Genomic DNA, 14185 nt, shown 5'->3' with positions numbered 1-14185 from the left:
CAGTATAACACACCTGCAGTATAATACAGCTGCAGTATAACACAGCTGCAGTATAACACAGCTGCAGTATAACACACCTGCAGTATAATACAGCTGCAGTATAACACACCTGCAGTATGACACACCTGCAGTATGACACACCTGCAGTATAACACCTGCAGTATAACACAGCTGCAGTATGACACACCTGCAGTATAACACAGCTGCAGTATAACACAGCTGCAGTATGACACACCTGCAGTATGACACACCTGCAGTATAACACACCTGCTGTATAACACACCTGCTGTATAACACAGCTGCAGTATAACACACCTGCTGTATAACACACCTGCAGTATAACACAGCTGCAGTATAACACAGCTGCAGTATAACACACCTGCAGTATAACACACCTGCTGTATAACACACCTGCTGTATAACACAGCTGCAGTATAACACACCTGCAGTATAACACAGCTGCAGTATAACACACCTGCAGTATAACACAGCTGCAGTATAACACACCTGCTGTATAACACACCTGCTGTATAACACACCTGCTGTATAACACAGCTGCAGTATAACACAGCTGCAGTATAACACACCTGCTGTATAACACACCTGCTGTATAACACAGCTGCAGTATAACACACCTGCAGTATAACACACCTGCTGTATAACACACCTGCAGTATAACACAGCTGCAGTATAACACACCTGCAGTATAACACACCTGCAGTATAATACAGCTGCAGTATAACACAGCTGCAGTATAACACACCTGCAGTATAATACAGCTGCAGTATAACACACCTGCAGTATGACACACCTGCAGTATGACACACCTGCAGTATAACACCTGCAGTATAACACAGCTGCAGTATGACACACCTGCAGTATAACACAGCTGCAGTATGACACACCTGCAGTATAACACACCTGCAGTATAACACACCTGCTGTATAACACACCTGCTGTATAACACAGCTGCAGTATAACACAGCTGCAGTATAACACACCTGCTGTATAACACACCTGCTGTATAACACACCTGCAGTATAACACACCTGCTGTATAACACACCTGCAGTATAACACAGCTGCAGTATAACACAGCTGCAGTATAACACACCTGCAGTATAATACAGCTGCAGTATAACACAGCTGCAGTATAACACACCTGCTGTATAACACAGCTGCAGTATAACACACCTGCTGTATAACACACCTGCAGTATAACACAGCTGCAGTATAACACACCTGCAGTATAATACAGCTGCAGAATAACACAGCTGCAGTATAACACAGCTGCAGTATGACACACCTGCAGTATGACACACCTGCAGTATAACACCTGCAGTATAACACAGCTGCAGTATGACACACCTGCAGTATAACACACCTGCAGTATGACACAGCTGCAGTATGACACACCTGCAGTATAACACACCTGCAGTATAACACACCTGCTGTATAACACAGCTGCAGTATAACACACCTGCTGTATAACACACCTGCTGTATAACACACCTGCAGTATAACACAGCTGCAGTATAACACACCTGCAGTATAACACACCTGCTGTATAACACACCTGCTGTATAACACAGCTGCAGTATAACACAGCTGCAGTATAACACACCTGCAGTATAATACAGCTGCAGAATAACACAGCTGCAGTATAACACACCTGCAGTATGACACACCTGCAGTATGACACACCTGCAGTATAACACCTGCAGTATAACACAGCTGCAGTATGACACACCTGCAGTATAACACACCTGCAGTATGACACACCTGCAGTATAACACACCTGCAGTATAACACACCTGCAGTATGACACAGCTGCAGTATAACAGAAAGCTTTGTAATAAACTCTGACTCACACACAAACCACAAACACTGACACCTTTAGTTTAAATCACAGGAAAAATAAAAAATACTGAATTGTCTTTCTATTGTAAATGGATTTAATTTGTTAACCTCACTTAGATGATTTCAACAGCTCAAGATGAAGCAATTCAAACGTCTGAAAGGCTGAAAGAAAAGTGCCGACGTTCACCAATTTAAAGGCGGAGACACAACAACCAAACATCTACAGAGAAAATATGAAAATTTTTACACTCGTGGTCATTACAAAGTCACTACAACAGCAGATTAAAAGATGCAAGATTATCGATTATTGATTTGTTTCTGGACCTCAAATGAAATCCAACATCGTTGTTTTGTGTAATTTCATGAGTGTGTGTGAGTGTGATCTGAAATAATGAATTCAGGTTGAATTTAGCCTCTTTGTAAACAAGAGATGGTGCAGGGTCACACTTTAACATGAGGTCAGGAGTGTTGAAAGTGTGTGTGTGTGTGTGTGTGTGTGTGTGTGTGTGTTCACTTTCTGGTTTCTGTCTCTATTCTTTTATCCTTCGATTACAAACTAAAAACCTGCTTCGATGTTCTTGATCCTTTAAATTCGGCCTGTGAAAACCACCAGACTGAGCTCAGGAAGAGGTTCTGGTTACATTTTTCTGAAAGTCAGCAGTGTCTTTCCTCAGCCTATCACGGGACCAGGACCAGGACCAGGACCAGGACCAGACTGTGTGGGGAAGCTGATGTCTCTGTCGAGAAGAACTCAAGATGCAGGAGCCTAAAGAACTTTTCAGGATGCTCTGGATCACCATGGAAGGTGGTTGTTGTCCAGCAGGAACATAGAAGTCAGACTTGGAGGTCCAACGCGTCCTGAGAGACAGACTGAGGCACCGTCCCGAAGTCCAGGTTGAGCTGTCCCTGACTGCGAGAGCGGGACATCAGCAAAGATGGAAGAACGTAACGCTGCGTCTGTCTTCCCCGAGAAAACCTGGAACCTGAGGACACATGAACAGTCCTGATGGACCCTGACGGACATTTACATGTTGCTCTAATAAAGAGATAAAGCTGTCAGCCAATCAGGCCCAATCACAGAAGAACTTCCTCTTAGCTCGACCACATTTAGCTGCTTAACATCAGAAAGGACACTTTTATCCTTTTATACTCATCGTGATCTGAAGCACAGAATTAAAGTAAACTCTTAAATATAGAGGAAAGCTGATCGTCTCTAAGGTAACACAGGTAAGGCGAGACTTCCTCCTCACCTGACTGGCAGTCCGGCTTGTTGAAGGCGTCGCTGCAGCCGCTCCAGTAGTGAACAGCCGTCTTCCCGTGATAATCTCTTAAATTGGTTTTAGCATCTGATGGAAACGAGAGCAGAACACGATGTTAAAGCTTTGGTCTAAAATCAGGAGAGTCCCATTTGGAAAAGAATAAAAAAAGACATAACTGAAAGGTAAAACTCATCAGACACAGAAATAAGGTTTCTGTTTACGTTCAGTCTTCTTCTTCGCTGTCTTTGCTGCTGTCACCTTACTGCCACCTGCAGGTCAGCAGAAGAATGTAAAACTAATGGCAGCTGTGGTCCAAACATCCACCGGACACCTTTCAGCCTTCAGTTACCTGCACACCTGGAGGAGCCACAAGCTTCCTGAAATGTTCAGTTTGGCTCCATCATCTCAGGTGACTGAAGCTTTCCACACCTGCTCCTCAGCACCAATAACAAGCCTGAATTCCTCCAGTCTGTCTCAGGTCAGAGTTCAGAGGTCACGAGGTTAAACTATCAGCTGGTGTTACACGATAACACGGCCGTCCTGCTGCCGTCAGCCCGGTGAAGGTGTCGGACAGGTGACCGTTTCTGACTCCTCCTCACCTGTGGGGGTCATTAAAAGCAATATCCTCTCTGTATTGAAGGCTGCAGGAAATATGACGCAGCGCAGCTACCGAGGCTGCATTTCCCTCCTGATTCTCATCAACACATCCTCGGACCTGCGCGCTAGCATCTGGGGGTCTTCACAGGTACCAGGGTGGCTAATTAGCAAACGGCTTCCTGGCTGCGGGCCCGGTGGACGGGTCTAAATCCCTCTCCTCGCTCCTCCCTCATCGCTACGCAAACAAGAGGCTCAGAACGAGACTGCAGAGGCCCCGGAGAGAGGCGGCGGGTAATTATCTGAGATAGCACGCGGCGGAGGGGGGAGGACGGAGGGAGGCGAGAACAGAGAAAGGTCAACAGCTCCTTCTCTCACTGAGGACAGTCAGCAGCCTCTTCAGGATGAATGACACCTCAGACAAACGGCGGCCTGCCGGTCTGAGCTGAACGAAGCCGACCGAGCGTGTTTCTCTTTAACCCCTCAGAGCCGCAGCAAACACACACGTGCTGCAGGCCGACACCTCGACGTCTGCACACATACACCCGAAAAAGACAAAAACTGAAGTGATGAGTCGGCGGGGTTGCCACCCGTCCTCCATCCCAACTACACATCAGGGCGACGCCGCTGACACAAAGACAGGTGAGGGAGATCTGTGATTGGTCAGCAGAGTTAAGTTTTGCTTGTGTTTCTTGCGTTTCTGTGTCTCTGCGTCCATCCGGCAGATTCCACAGCTCTTTGTTCCTCTGTGCAGACTCTGTGTTTCCTCTGGGAGGATGAATAACTTGCTCGTTTGCTGCCATATTTCAAAGTCACGGTAAGTTTAATCAGGACTCGCACGGCTCGTGTTGACGTCCCGCGTGAGGAGCTAAACGCATCATCGTGTTGCAGTACAGAGGAAGATGCTCCTGCGTTCCTCAGTGTGACACTGAAAGCTAATGGTTACACTGTGTAACTGACTCTGGTCATTACACACAGTTTAACTCCCACCGACACTCCTCCCACCTCCATTAAACACAGTTTAAAGCGCCACCGCTGCTTCTCGGAGAAATCAAAGCTCCGCTGCGGCGGGGAGGCCTCGTGAAACCGTATCCTCGCTAAAACCAGCAGCCAAGTCCGACACAGTCCACCAGCGTCCATGTGAGGAAGTGTTGGTGGTAACTTCTTTAGTTTGCCCACTGTCTCATCATTATCTGCTTCAGTTAGTGACTTCCTACATTTCCCAGAATGCTTCCTGGCAACACTTTCACAGGATTGAATTTTATGTCTTGTTCCCAATAAGAAGTTACAAGTTTCCTCAAACAATTAAGAGTAAAAGTTGCAGCTTTAAGGCTACGGCTATGACTACATACTGATAGACAGCAGGGCTATGACTACGTACTGACTAGCTGAAATCAGTTACATGCACAAGCTGCTAAGTTTTCATCTCAGCTTGTCAAAGCGGGCTGAACAGTCTGACATTACTGGCGCAGCTGAGTGACCGGCCTGGTTAACCACCGACACCAGAATAACAGGAAGTGAATCCCTTCAAAGTAAATTCTGAGTTTATTTTCAAAAACAGCTATCTCCATGTTTATTAATTGTCCTAAATCATGTTTGTTATCATGCCCTCTCGGGGACGTCCGTCAAACTGATGTCTAGCTGTTTTTGCTACAAACGACAAACACTGAGTAACCAGGAGGCGGGACTGTGTTTGATTGACAGGTCAGATGAGCTGCAGAACACACATATTTCCAGATATTGTTGGCGTCAGGCGACCCTCCTCAGCAGCCATATGGAAACATCTTTTGTGTCTGGAGATGGTGACCCTGCAGACCGTGTGTGTCGATGGCGGATTGACTCGCAGCATATGGTCGTCCGTGGTTACGGAGGGATCAAACTGAGGTGCGGGGGAGCCGCCGTCACGAATCGGCCCACTGGCTTAAGGCTCGGGTGTGCCTCATTATCAGCGATATGAACTCCCGCCTCTCCTCTTCCTGGGGAGGAGCGGTGGTGGAGAGGGAGGCTGAAGGTTGGAGGGGTGTGTGTGTGTGTGTGTGTGTGTGTGTGTGTGGCTGGTTTGGGTTTGGACTGGACTTGTCAATCTGGCCGTTCGGGTGGGTCTTTTGTCTGGCAGAAGCGATTTGCATCACTGCCTTCTTTGCCTTTCAGAGAGTCTCTGGGGCGTGGAGAGGAAGAATCCCTCGCTGTTTGATTCTGAACGTGTGAATATCAATTCTGAATATGAATAAAATCCTCTCACATGACTGCAATGAGGCCGCGGCAACAATATAAAAACATGTGTCTCTGGTCCAGTTGAACTTCCACAGTCAGGAGGAAAAGGTTCGGGAGAGGAGCTTTGTCTTCTGTAATCTGAGGATTTTTCCTTTTCTTTGTTTCCCATTTAAATGTTGAGCCAATCAGGTGCCTGCTGAAAAAAGCTGAACCAAATCCTCTTCTGTAAAAATTCATCTCTGTTTATTCATGTTTTTACTTCTGGAATAATGTTCAATGTTTTTCAAACATTTATATAAATCAGATATTTGTAGTTCATGCGTGAACTTTAAAGGCCGACATATGTTAACCTACTGATGCAGAAATGACAGAGTATTTTAGATTGAACACTTCTTTAGGAGCTGCTGCTGTTTTTGTGAGGTCTGTTAAACTGACTCCCGTCATGTGTTCACTCCTGATTGAATTCTAGAGCATCAGTTCTGCCTGGCATTTATTGTGTATACGTTCATACATTTTGTCTTTTTTTGTCTGTGTGTAGTGATGTAATAACTGGTGATGTAACAACATTTACGTTGCTAATTAACCAATTAACAAATGACAGGTGACTTGTCATGTGACAGTATCTTTTTTATTGTTTATTTGCTCTGTTTTCTACCTCTATGTTTTATTCTGCTGTCTTATCTTTTCTTATCTTATCTTATCTTACCTTCAGCTGAGGAAGAGTGTTTGTGGTTGAACGTGTTGCTGTGCAGGTATGTGTTCTTATGCATGTTTTTTTTCTACCTGTTAACGAGAAACTCTCGTTGTGATTGGCTAGGATGTGACTTTCAGGTGGTCTGACTCACTGTAAGTGTTGATCAGGGCGTGGGCGACGTGCTGGTGGCCGTGAATGGCGGCGAGGTGGAGGGCCGTGTAACCCTGTGGACAAACACACGGGATGAGGATGATGATGATGATGATGATGATGATGATTATCTCCTGCAGAAAGCTGTGAGTGAAGCAGAGCAGTTTGTTTTCACATTCATTGACCCAAGGCGGAAAATCTCTCTGAGCTCATCTTCAAACTCACCTGGACGTACCTGCAGGATTTATGACATCACAACTACTTTGGAGCTGATGTTTGTGGATTAATATTCCTGCTGTAGATGTTTCAGGTTGAGCTCATTTGAACTACTCTATATCCTGTTGGCTGGTTTAATCTGCAGCGATGCATCATATTCTAGAAGATCATCATGTGTTTGTCCTGTGAGAACCTCGTATCTCAGACAAACAGCCTGTTTTCAGCTTTGTGACGATGCATTTTCAGCTGATCCAAGAGGCTTTTTAAACAGTTTATTAAGCTGAAGAAGGACGAGAATTTTCTCAAGACATGAAGGAAAACTTCATCCTTCAGTTTATCATAAACACTCAACAGCAACACATCTGGAGATACAAGCTTTTCCCTGGACAGGAAGGAATCTGAAGAGAAACTAAAGCTGTCAGACAGATGTAGTGGAGTAAAAAGTATAAAGTTGCATGAACAGAGAAGAGTAAAGGGCCTCGATTTTGGACTTTTTTGTACAGTACTTGAGTAAATATACTTAGTTACTTTCCACCACTGTTGATTGTTTGCATTACAGTTCAGATTTCTGAATCATTTCCATGTGAACGTGTCAGTTTGCATCAGAGCTTTATGGAAAGAGAAGAAGAGCAGCAGCCCGTCAGCCTCAGTGAGATCTTCTCTCTTTGGTTTCCTGACTGTCTCGATGAATCCGTCTCCGCGTCCATCAGCCGTCTGCTCCGATTTCATCGTCAACACCGTCGACGTGGAGCTCTGGATGTGAGTCTGCGGCGGCCGTCGTTTGTACACATTAACTCCGGCGAGTCCCAGCGGAGCAGCCGCCCGTCATCCTGAGCTGCTGTCAGTGTCGGGGACGAACAAACGCTCGCGGCCTGTCAGTCCGCCGTTTACACCGCAGCTAAATGACAGTAAAGAAGCGGGAGCTCGTCTGAAGACGCTGATTAAGAGAATGGGTTTGTAGTTTACAGAGCGCTGTGCCGCTAAACTCTCATAACCATCTTGACTTTAAATGGGCCCTGGAGGCCGTTTGATGTGCGGAACAAAGACGCCATCAAACGCCACGCTGTCATACTTCCTGCTCACAGGCTGCCGTCCCGTCAGCGCCGTTACCCGCAGAGCGAGACGCACATCACATCCTGTGTCCACATGATGAGAAATATACAGCTCTGTCTGTTCAGATGACGGCGCTCGACAAACCGCCACGATCAGAGGAGTCTTCCTCGGTGCTTCTCTCCCGTCACTGATGCGTTATGGTCGTTTGGACAAATAGCAGCTAAACGCTGACAAAACAGCAGCAGAAGCTCCTAACGATGTGATCTGAAAAGCAGGACGTCCCCGCGCAGGGAGCGTGAAGACGTCTGCGGCCGCAAACAGTATTTGACATTTCACTGAAAGGTTGAGCCGCTTTTATGTGTTCAAATACACTTTGAGCTTCGTATCAGAGGAAAGGCCATTTCAGCAGGCGGTCCTGAGAGCGATGGAGGATCAAGGTGAGGCATCGGCCCCGATCCAAGACGTTACAGCGGTCAGTGCGAACATCAGCATCAGCCTCTAGCACAGAAATACATCAGGGAATTCGAGGTGGAGAGCGCCAACAACACGTTCTCTGCTGGAAAGGCGAGAAATATTCTCCATCACACAAAGTTCAGGTGGAGGAGTCGAGAACAGAAACAGGAAGAATCTGAATCCAGTTTCCTGACAGTTCCTCCATCAGCTGTTGGGTGATTCCAGATGAGCGTGTTTCCAGTGTTGACCATCAGCGGTCATGATCAGACAGGACTCGCACTCACACATCAAAGTCCAGCGAGCAGTCAGGTGATCAGAAACCAACCAACGTCTCCGTCACAGACTACTTCCTGGTTTAACACACTTCTGCTGTGAATAAATCAGCAGCGTCGTTTCATGTGTGCTCACTTTTGCTTTTGTCTCAAAATGAACTGGTTGGATGTGCAGTGATGTGAGTTTACTCCCAGGTTTCATATATCACAGATTACACGTGTCACCATGAGCAATAACGGTCAAAACGGATAAAACCAAAGTTTAGTAACTAACCTGAAATCAATCTCACACTTTTTTTTTCTCTGCCAACAGATCCTCATAAATCCTCCACGTGTCCAACGTGCTTCAGTTTTACTGTCTACGGATCAACACTTCACATCTGGAGTTAAATCCACTGATACCAATCTGCATTTAGGGAAAGAAGGATTTAAGCAGGATTTGTTGAACTGACAAGAGCAACAACACGGCAGGACTGAGTCCTTAAATATCACCTTGAAAATCCTTGAATGTTCCACCTCCACACTGTTTGTAAGCCTCCTGCCTGCTGTGAGTGTGTGTGTGTGTGTGTGGATCAGAATGAAGCCTCCAGCAGCTGCATGTTACAAACCACATCATGAATTTGCTGTTAAAGTGGAGTGAAAGCGAATTGACCTTCATCGTGGTGAGAAATGTGATTTGTCTTCTTGCTGGAAGACGTTTTCCTCTGATTCTCTCTAAAACCTCCGTCTCTTCCTTCACATGTGAAGCTTTCGGCCGGCGTGTGACGACTCCCGTTTAACCACATTTGTATCTCATGTGCTGCTGCGTGCGTTTTAAAGGTGCGTGAAACAGGACTTACCCCCTTCAGAGCGCCGCGTGTTGAGAGTGGGCGAGTCGGCACGAGAGAGGTCAAAGGAAACAGAGTGAAGCGCAGAGGATCAAAGACACAGGCAGCAAACTCATTTCACACCACCGCCGGAGGTAATTTCACTGAAGTAAATATTTGTCAGAGCTCTATTTACTTAAAAAGCGTGACATCTAAAGGGAGTTTGGTACCACAGCTCGTCTTTGTGGAGATATAATGGTTCAGAAACTCACTTACGTGCTGCGGTGGAGACGGACGGTCGCAGAGGCCGTAGAAAAGGGGGTAAAAAAGGAGAGAAAACAGACATTTAGACAGCTGTGTTCAACATCTGGAAATCATTTGATTTGAAAAATACGCGCTGAGAAAAGATTCTAACTTTATTTACTCCTGAAACGGGCTGAAAGGCAGATCTGTTAGTGAAGAAGAAGCAACAGTTTTACATTTATTCTGAGCGAGAGCGTCTTTCAGAGCTGAGCCGAAGCTGCATCAGGATCAAACTGAGGGAAATATTCAGCTCTAAACAGCTGCTTCTTCATATCAAATGAGATTCAGCAGGAATCAGCTGCTACATACGTCCTCCCTGAGGTGTGCACGGTCTACCAGGCAGGGAGACGTTAATGAAACGTCGCTACGATGTAGCAATGCAACGACGTCCTGTTGCATTGTGGGAAATGTCGGCCCAAATGTTTTTGGAGGAAAAGTCAGGATCGCTCCAGCTCTGCTGCACAGATCTGGATGATTCTGACCGAAAGATCCCGTGTGGAGGATTCATGAGGATCTATGAGCAGAAATGGAATCTATTTTGTTTTATTTTAATTTTTTTAAATTTTATTTTCTTTCTTTCTTTCTTTCTTAAATTAAATTAAATTAAATTAAATTAAATAAAATTAAATTAAATTAAATTTTATTTTGTTTATTTTATTTTATTTTATTGATCCCAAACTGGGAAATTCTTCTCTGCATTTCACCCATCACTGTTTTTGAAACACACAGGAGCAGTGGGCTGCCGCATCAGGCGCCCAGGGAGCAAATGCCTTGCTCAAGGGCACATCAGCCAGCTAATGGAGGGGGGAGGGGATACTCCACCACACCCAAATTTTTCTGCCAGTCCGGTGGGGGAATCGAACTGGTCACAAGCCACTTCTCCAACCTCTGGGCCACGGCTGCCCCTCGAATCTAATATTTCTGTGATTTCATGATGAGAACGAGCTCTTTGTTGAGGTGTCCATGTTTCTACAGAAGCGGACAAACACTGACTCTAAAAGGAGCCGTTTGAGTTTTTCCTCTGCAGCAGATCGGGTTCATGTTCCAGAGCAGCAGGGAGTGAGTTTATTTCAGATTCACACAAACTTATAATTTTTTGAAACCGAGGAAGGTTATTAAACCTTAAAGCTGAACAAAACGTGTCGTTTGCAGCGAGATTGAGATCCGTCCCGTGCGCCACTGAGTCCTAACCTTGGTGAAATACAACTGAAGCCTCCGGCTGCACACACTTTTCTTCTGTGTTTTAATTCTAAAAAAGTAATATTCAACTCCAGGTGAGTATTTAAAGCCTGAGATGGAGAGAAACCCACCGACTCGGGGAAAATCCATTACAAAAGCATTGAAAACCCCCTCCAGTGAATCCAAACCAATCACTGAAACCTGAGCTGTTTCACTCCTCTTAATGCCGTTCTATGGATTATTGATTTTTGATTTGCTGGCTGCTCGAGCTGAGGGTCTTTTTATCAGAGCCATTACCTCCTTAACGATTAGAGACAAAAAGTTAATTATGTAATTATGGAGCCAATAAGTGACTTGTCTGCTTTGCTTTGCTCTGGTGGGGCTTAAACATTATCTCCTGTGTGCACATCATAAGCAGCGAGGCAGCCGGGGAGGAGAGGAGATTAACACTTAGAGAGGCAGATGCTAAATTGAATTCTCCAGGCCCACGGCTGTCTGGGAAGCCATTAAGTAATCACAACATTGCCCCTTTCGAATCAATCCACTGCACACTGTGTGTGTGTGTGTGTGTGTGTCTAAAAGCATATTTTCACTCCATTTTATTGGCTGTGAAAGCAAAAAGAGAAAGAACTAAAACGCCTGAACTGATGTCTGAATGAATGAATGACTGAAGGATCTCAGAGCTGCTGAAGCTCCGACAGTAAAGCAGCAGAATGAAACTCATCTGTGCGTCTTTGTCTCTGGGATGCGGAGACGAGAACAACTCACAGAACTGTTTTCTCAACCGAGCTGTAGGCTACCTGGTGAGCTAACACGCTAGCACAGTATTTTCCTCTGTAATGTTCTGTTGCACCCGACATTTGTTCATCATTTCATTCAGTGAAAAGTTATTGAAGAGGGAAATAAGCTAGAGCTAGCTAATAAACTCATTAGCTCCTTAGCTTAGCTTGATCGCTAACAGGACGATAAGTGTCCACAGTTTATTAAGAGCTGTATTAGCATGATGTCCTCCTGTCTGCTCTTTAAGGTCTGAGAGATGAGCTTCAGTAACTCTGGATGGTGACACGAAGCTAACAAGCTACGATAGCATCCTCCGTTTTGGACTCTCCATCGATCCACTCAAAGGTCTCAGTCTGGTTTGCTATTGGTCGGTGGTGCAAACTTGCAGGTCAAATTTCACTGAAGTTGAGCTTTGCTTAACCTCCACAAATCCACAAATTAGCACAAACGTTGGTCAATTAGATACTAGTGAGTCTACAGCCATGCTAGCAGCTCTGTGAGGCTATAGACTACTGAGACATGGTGCTTTTAGCTAAATGCTAACATCAGCACACTAACATACTCACAATGATGATGCTATCATGCTGATGTTTAGCAGGTATAATGTTTACCATGTTCACAATCTTAGTTTAGCAAGTTAGCATGCTAAAAGTAAACACAAAGTCCAGCTCAGGCTGATGGGAACGTCATCAGTTCTGCAGCTGTTGAACACATTAACATGTTGACCTGATGGTGGCGCTAGATGAGCAGTTGGACGGACAGACAGACAGTTGGACAGACAGACAGTTGGACGGACGGACAGACAGACAGTTGGATGGACAGACAGTTGGATGGACAGACAGACAGTTGGACAGACAGACAGTTGGATGGACGGACAGACAGACAGTTGGACGGACAGACAGTTGGACAGACGGACAGACAGACAGTTGGACAGACAGACAGATGGACAGACAGACAGTCGGACAGACAGACAGTTGGACTGACAGACAGATGGACAGACAGACAGTCGGACAGACAGACAGTTGGACAGACAGACAGTTGGATGGACGGACAGACAGACAGTTGGACGGACAGACAGTTGGATGGACAGACAGTTGGATGGACAGACAGACAGTTGGACAGACAGACAGTTGGATGGACGGACAGACAGACAGTTGGACGGACAGACAGTTGGACAGACGGACAGACAGACAGTTGGACAGACAGACAGATGGACAGACAGACAGTCGGACAGACAGACAGTTGGACTGACAGACAGATGGACAGACAGACAGTCGGACAGACAGACAGTTGGACTGACAGACAGATGGACAGACAGACAGACAAATGGACGGACAGACAGACAGACAGACAGTTGGACAGACAGACAGTTGGACGAACAGACAGTTGGACAGACAATGGTTGGACAGATATGGCCACCCCTGAAATCATGCTGATACTGAGGCTAAAGACCAGTGTGGACGTGTCGCTCTGTGCTGAAGCAGCTCCAGCAGCAGGAGGACTCTGGTGGACTCTGGTGGACTGTGGACTGTGCTGCTGTTCGCTGTGTCTGCAGCCGCTGGCCGGCGGACGTTAACGCCGTGAACCTGAGAGGCTGATGGAGTAATTGGAGGGGAAAGGCCTCGCGGGGGGGTCCACTGTGCGTAACCTCAGGGTTAAATGAGAGCAGCAGTGATATGATTGGATAATCAAACGGCCCCTACAGGCTTCAGAGGGTGTGTGTGTGTGTGTGTGTGTGTGTGTGTTGTTATATTATGAACAGGACCTTCCTCATCCTCCTGGATCAGACAGACTTTTCCACTGTCATATTTCCCGTGTTCGGCTGTTAATCTGTTGTTTTGTGCAAAGATCAAACACCTCTGTGTAAAAACATTAAACATTTATTTTTGAAGTAATTTTTCAGCTGGAAACTATTTTGTCTTTATTTATCTGTTTCTCACACTCGTGTTCGTTACTCGTCTTCGCTTCATTCTGGACTTTGCTCAGAGACAAACCCTCGGTCTCTGAAAAGTCAAACCTCCACGAGGGCTGTGGACATAAAACCTGAAACAACTACGACTCCCAGGATGCATTTCACCTGCACACGTCACAGAGCTTCACAGAGCTGAAGATTAAACTGATTTAACAACCTGCAGCTTCAGTTCATTCAGTTTCTCGTTCTAGATCAGTTTTAGATGAATTCAGTAACCATGACTACATTTTGAATTCACGCTCTGGCTGACCTCATCTCCACGGAGTCCGAAGTGGGCGTCGACACGCGACTGACGAAAACGCTGAAGTGCTCCTTTAAAGGGATTTTATAGGAAAACTGTGTTGAGGAGCTGAGGATGGTTGGCTGTGTTTGTTTATGCAG

At 45.9% G+C, this 14185-nt stretch overlaps 1 protein-coding gene across 1 annotated transcript in view; it reads right to left on the bottom strand.

Annotated features, from left to right (window-relative positions):
- Positions 1–2028: 2028 nt before the first annotated feature.
- The window catches only part of LOC121607767 (ankyrin repeat domain-containing protein SOWAHC), a 37859-nt gene continuing 25702 nt past the window's right edge, over positions 2029–14185 (bottom strand). Inside the window, exons 7-10 of the mRNA XM_041938714.1 lie at positions 14055–14116; positions 6772–6914; positions 3110–3205; positions 2029–2842 (exon numbers count right to left, since the gene is read on the bottom strand). Of these exons, the coding sequence (XP_041794648.1) occupies positions 2694–2842; positions 3110–3205; positions 6772–6914; positions 14055–14116 (450 nt within the window). The 3' untranslated portion in view covers positions 2029–2693. The remainder of the gene's footprint in view (positions 2843–3109; positions 3206–6771; positions 6915–14054; positions 14117–14185) is intronic.

Source organism: Chelmon rostratus, chromosome 6, assembly GCF_017976325.1.
Source record: "Chelmon rostratus isolate fCheRos1 chromosome 6, fCheRos1.pri, whole genome shotgun sequence".
Lineage (NCBI taxonomy): Eukaryota > Metazoa > Chordata > Actinopteri > Chaetodontiformes > Chaetodontidae > Chelmon > Chelmon rostratus.
Note: the sequence above shows the minus strand (reverse complement) of the source record. Positions and strands in the feature narration are given on the sequence as shown.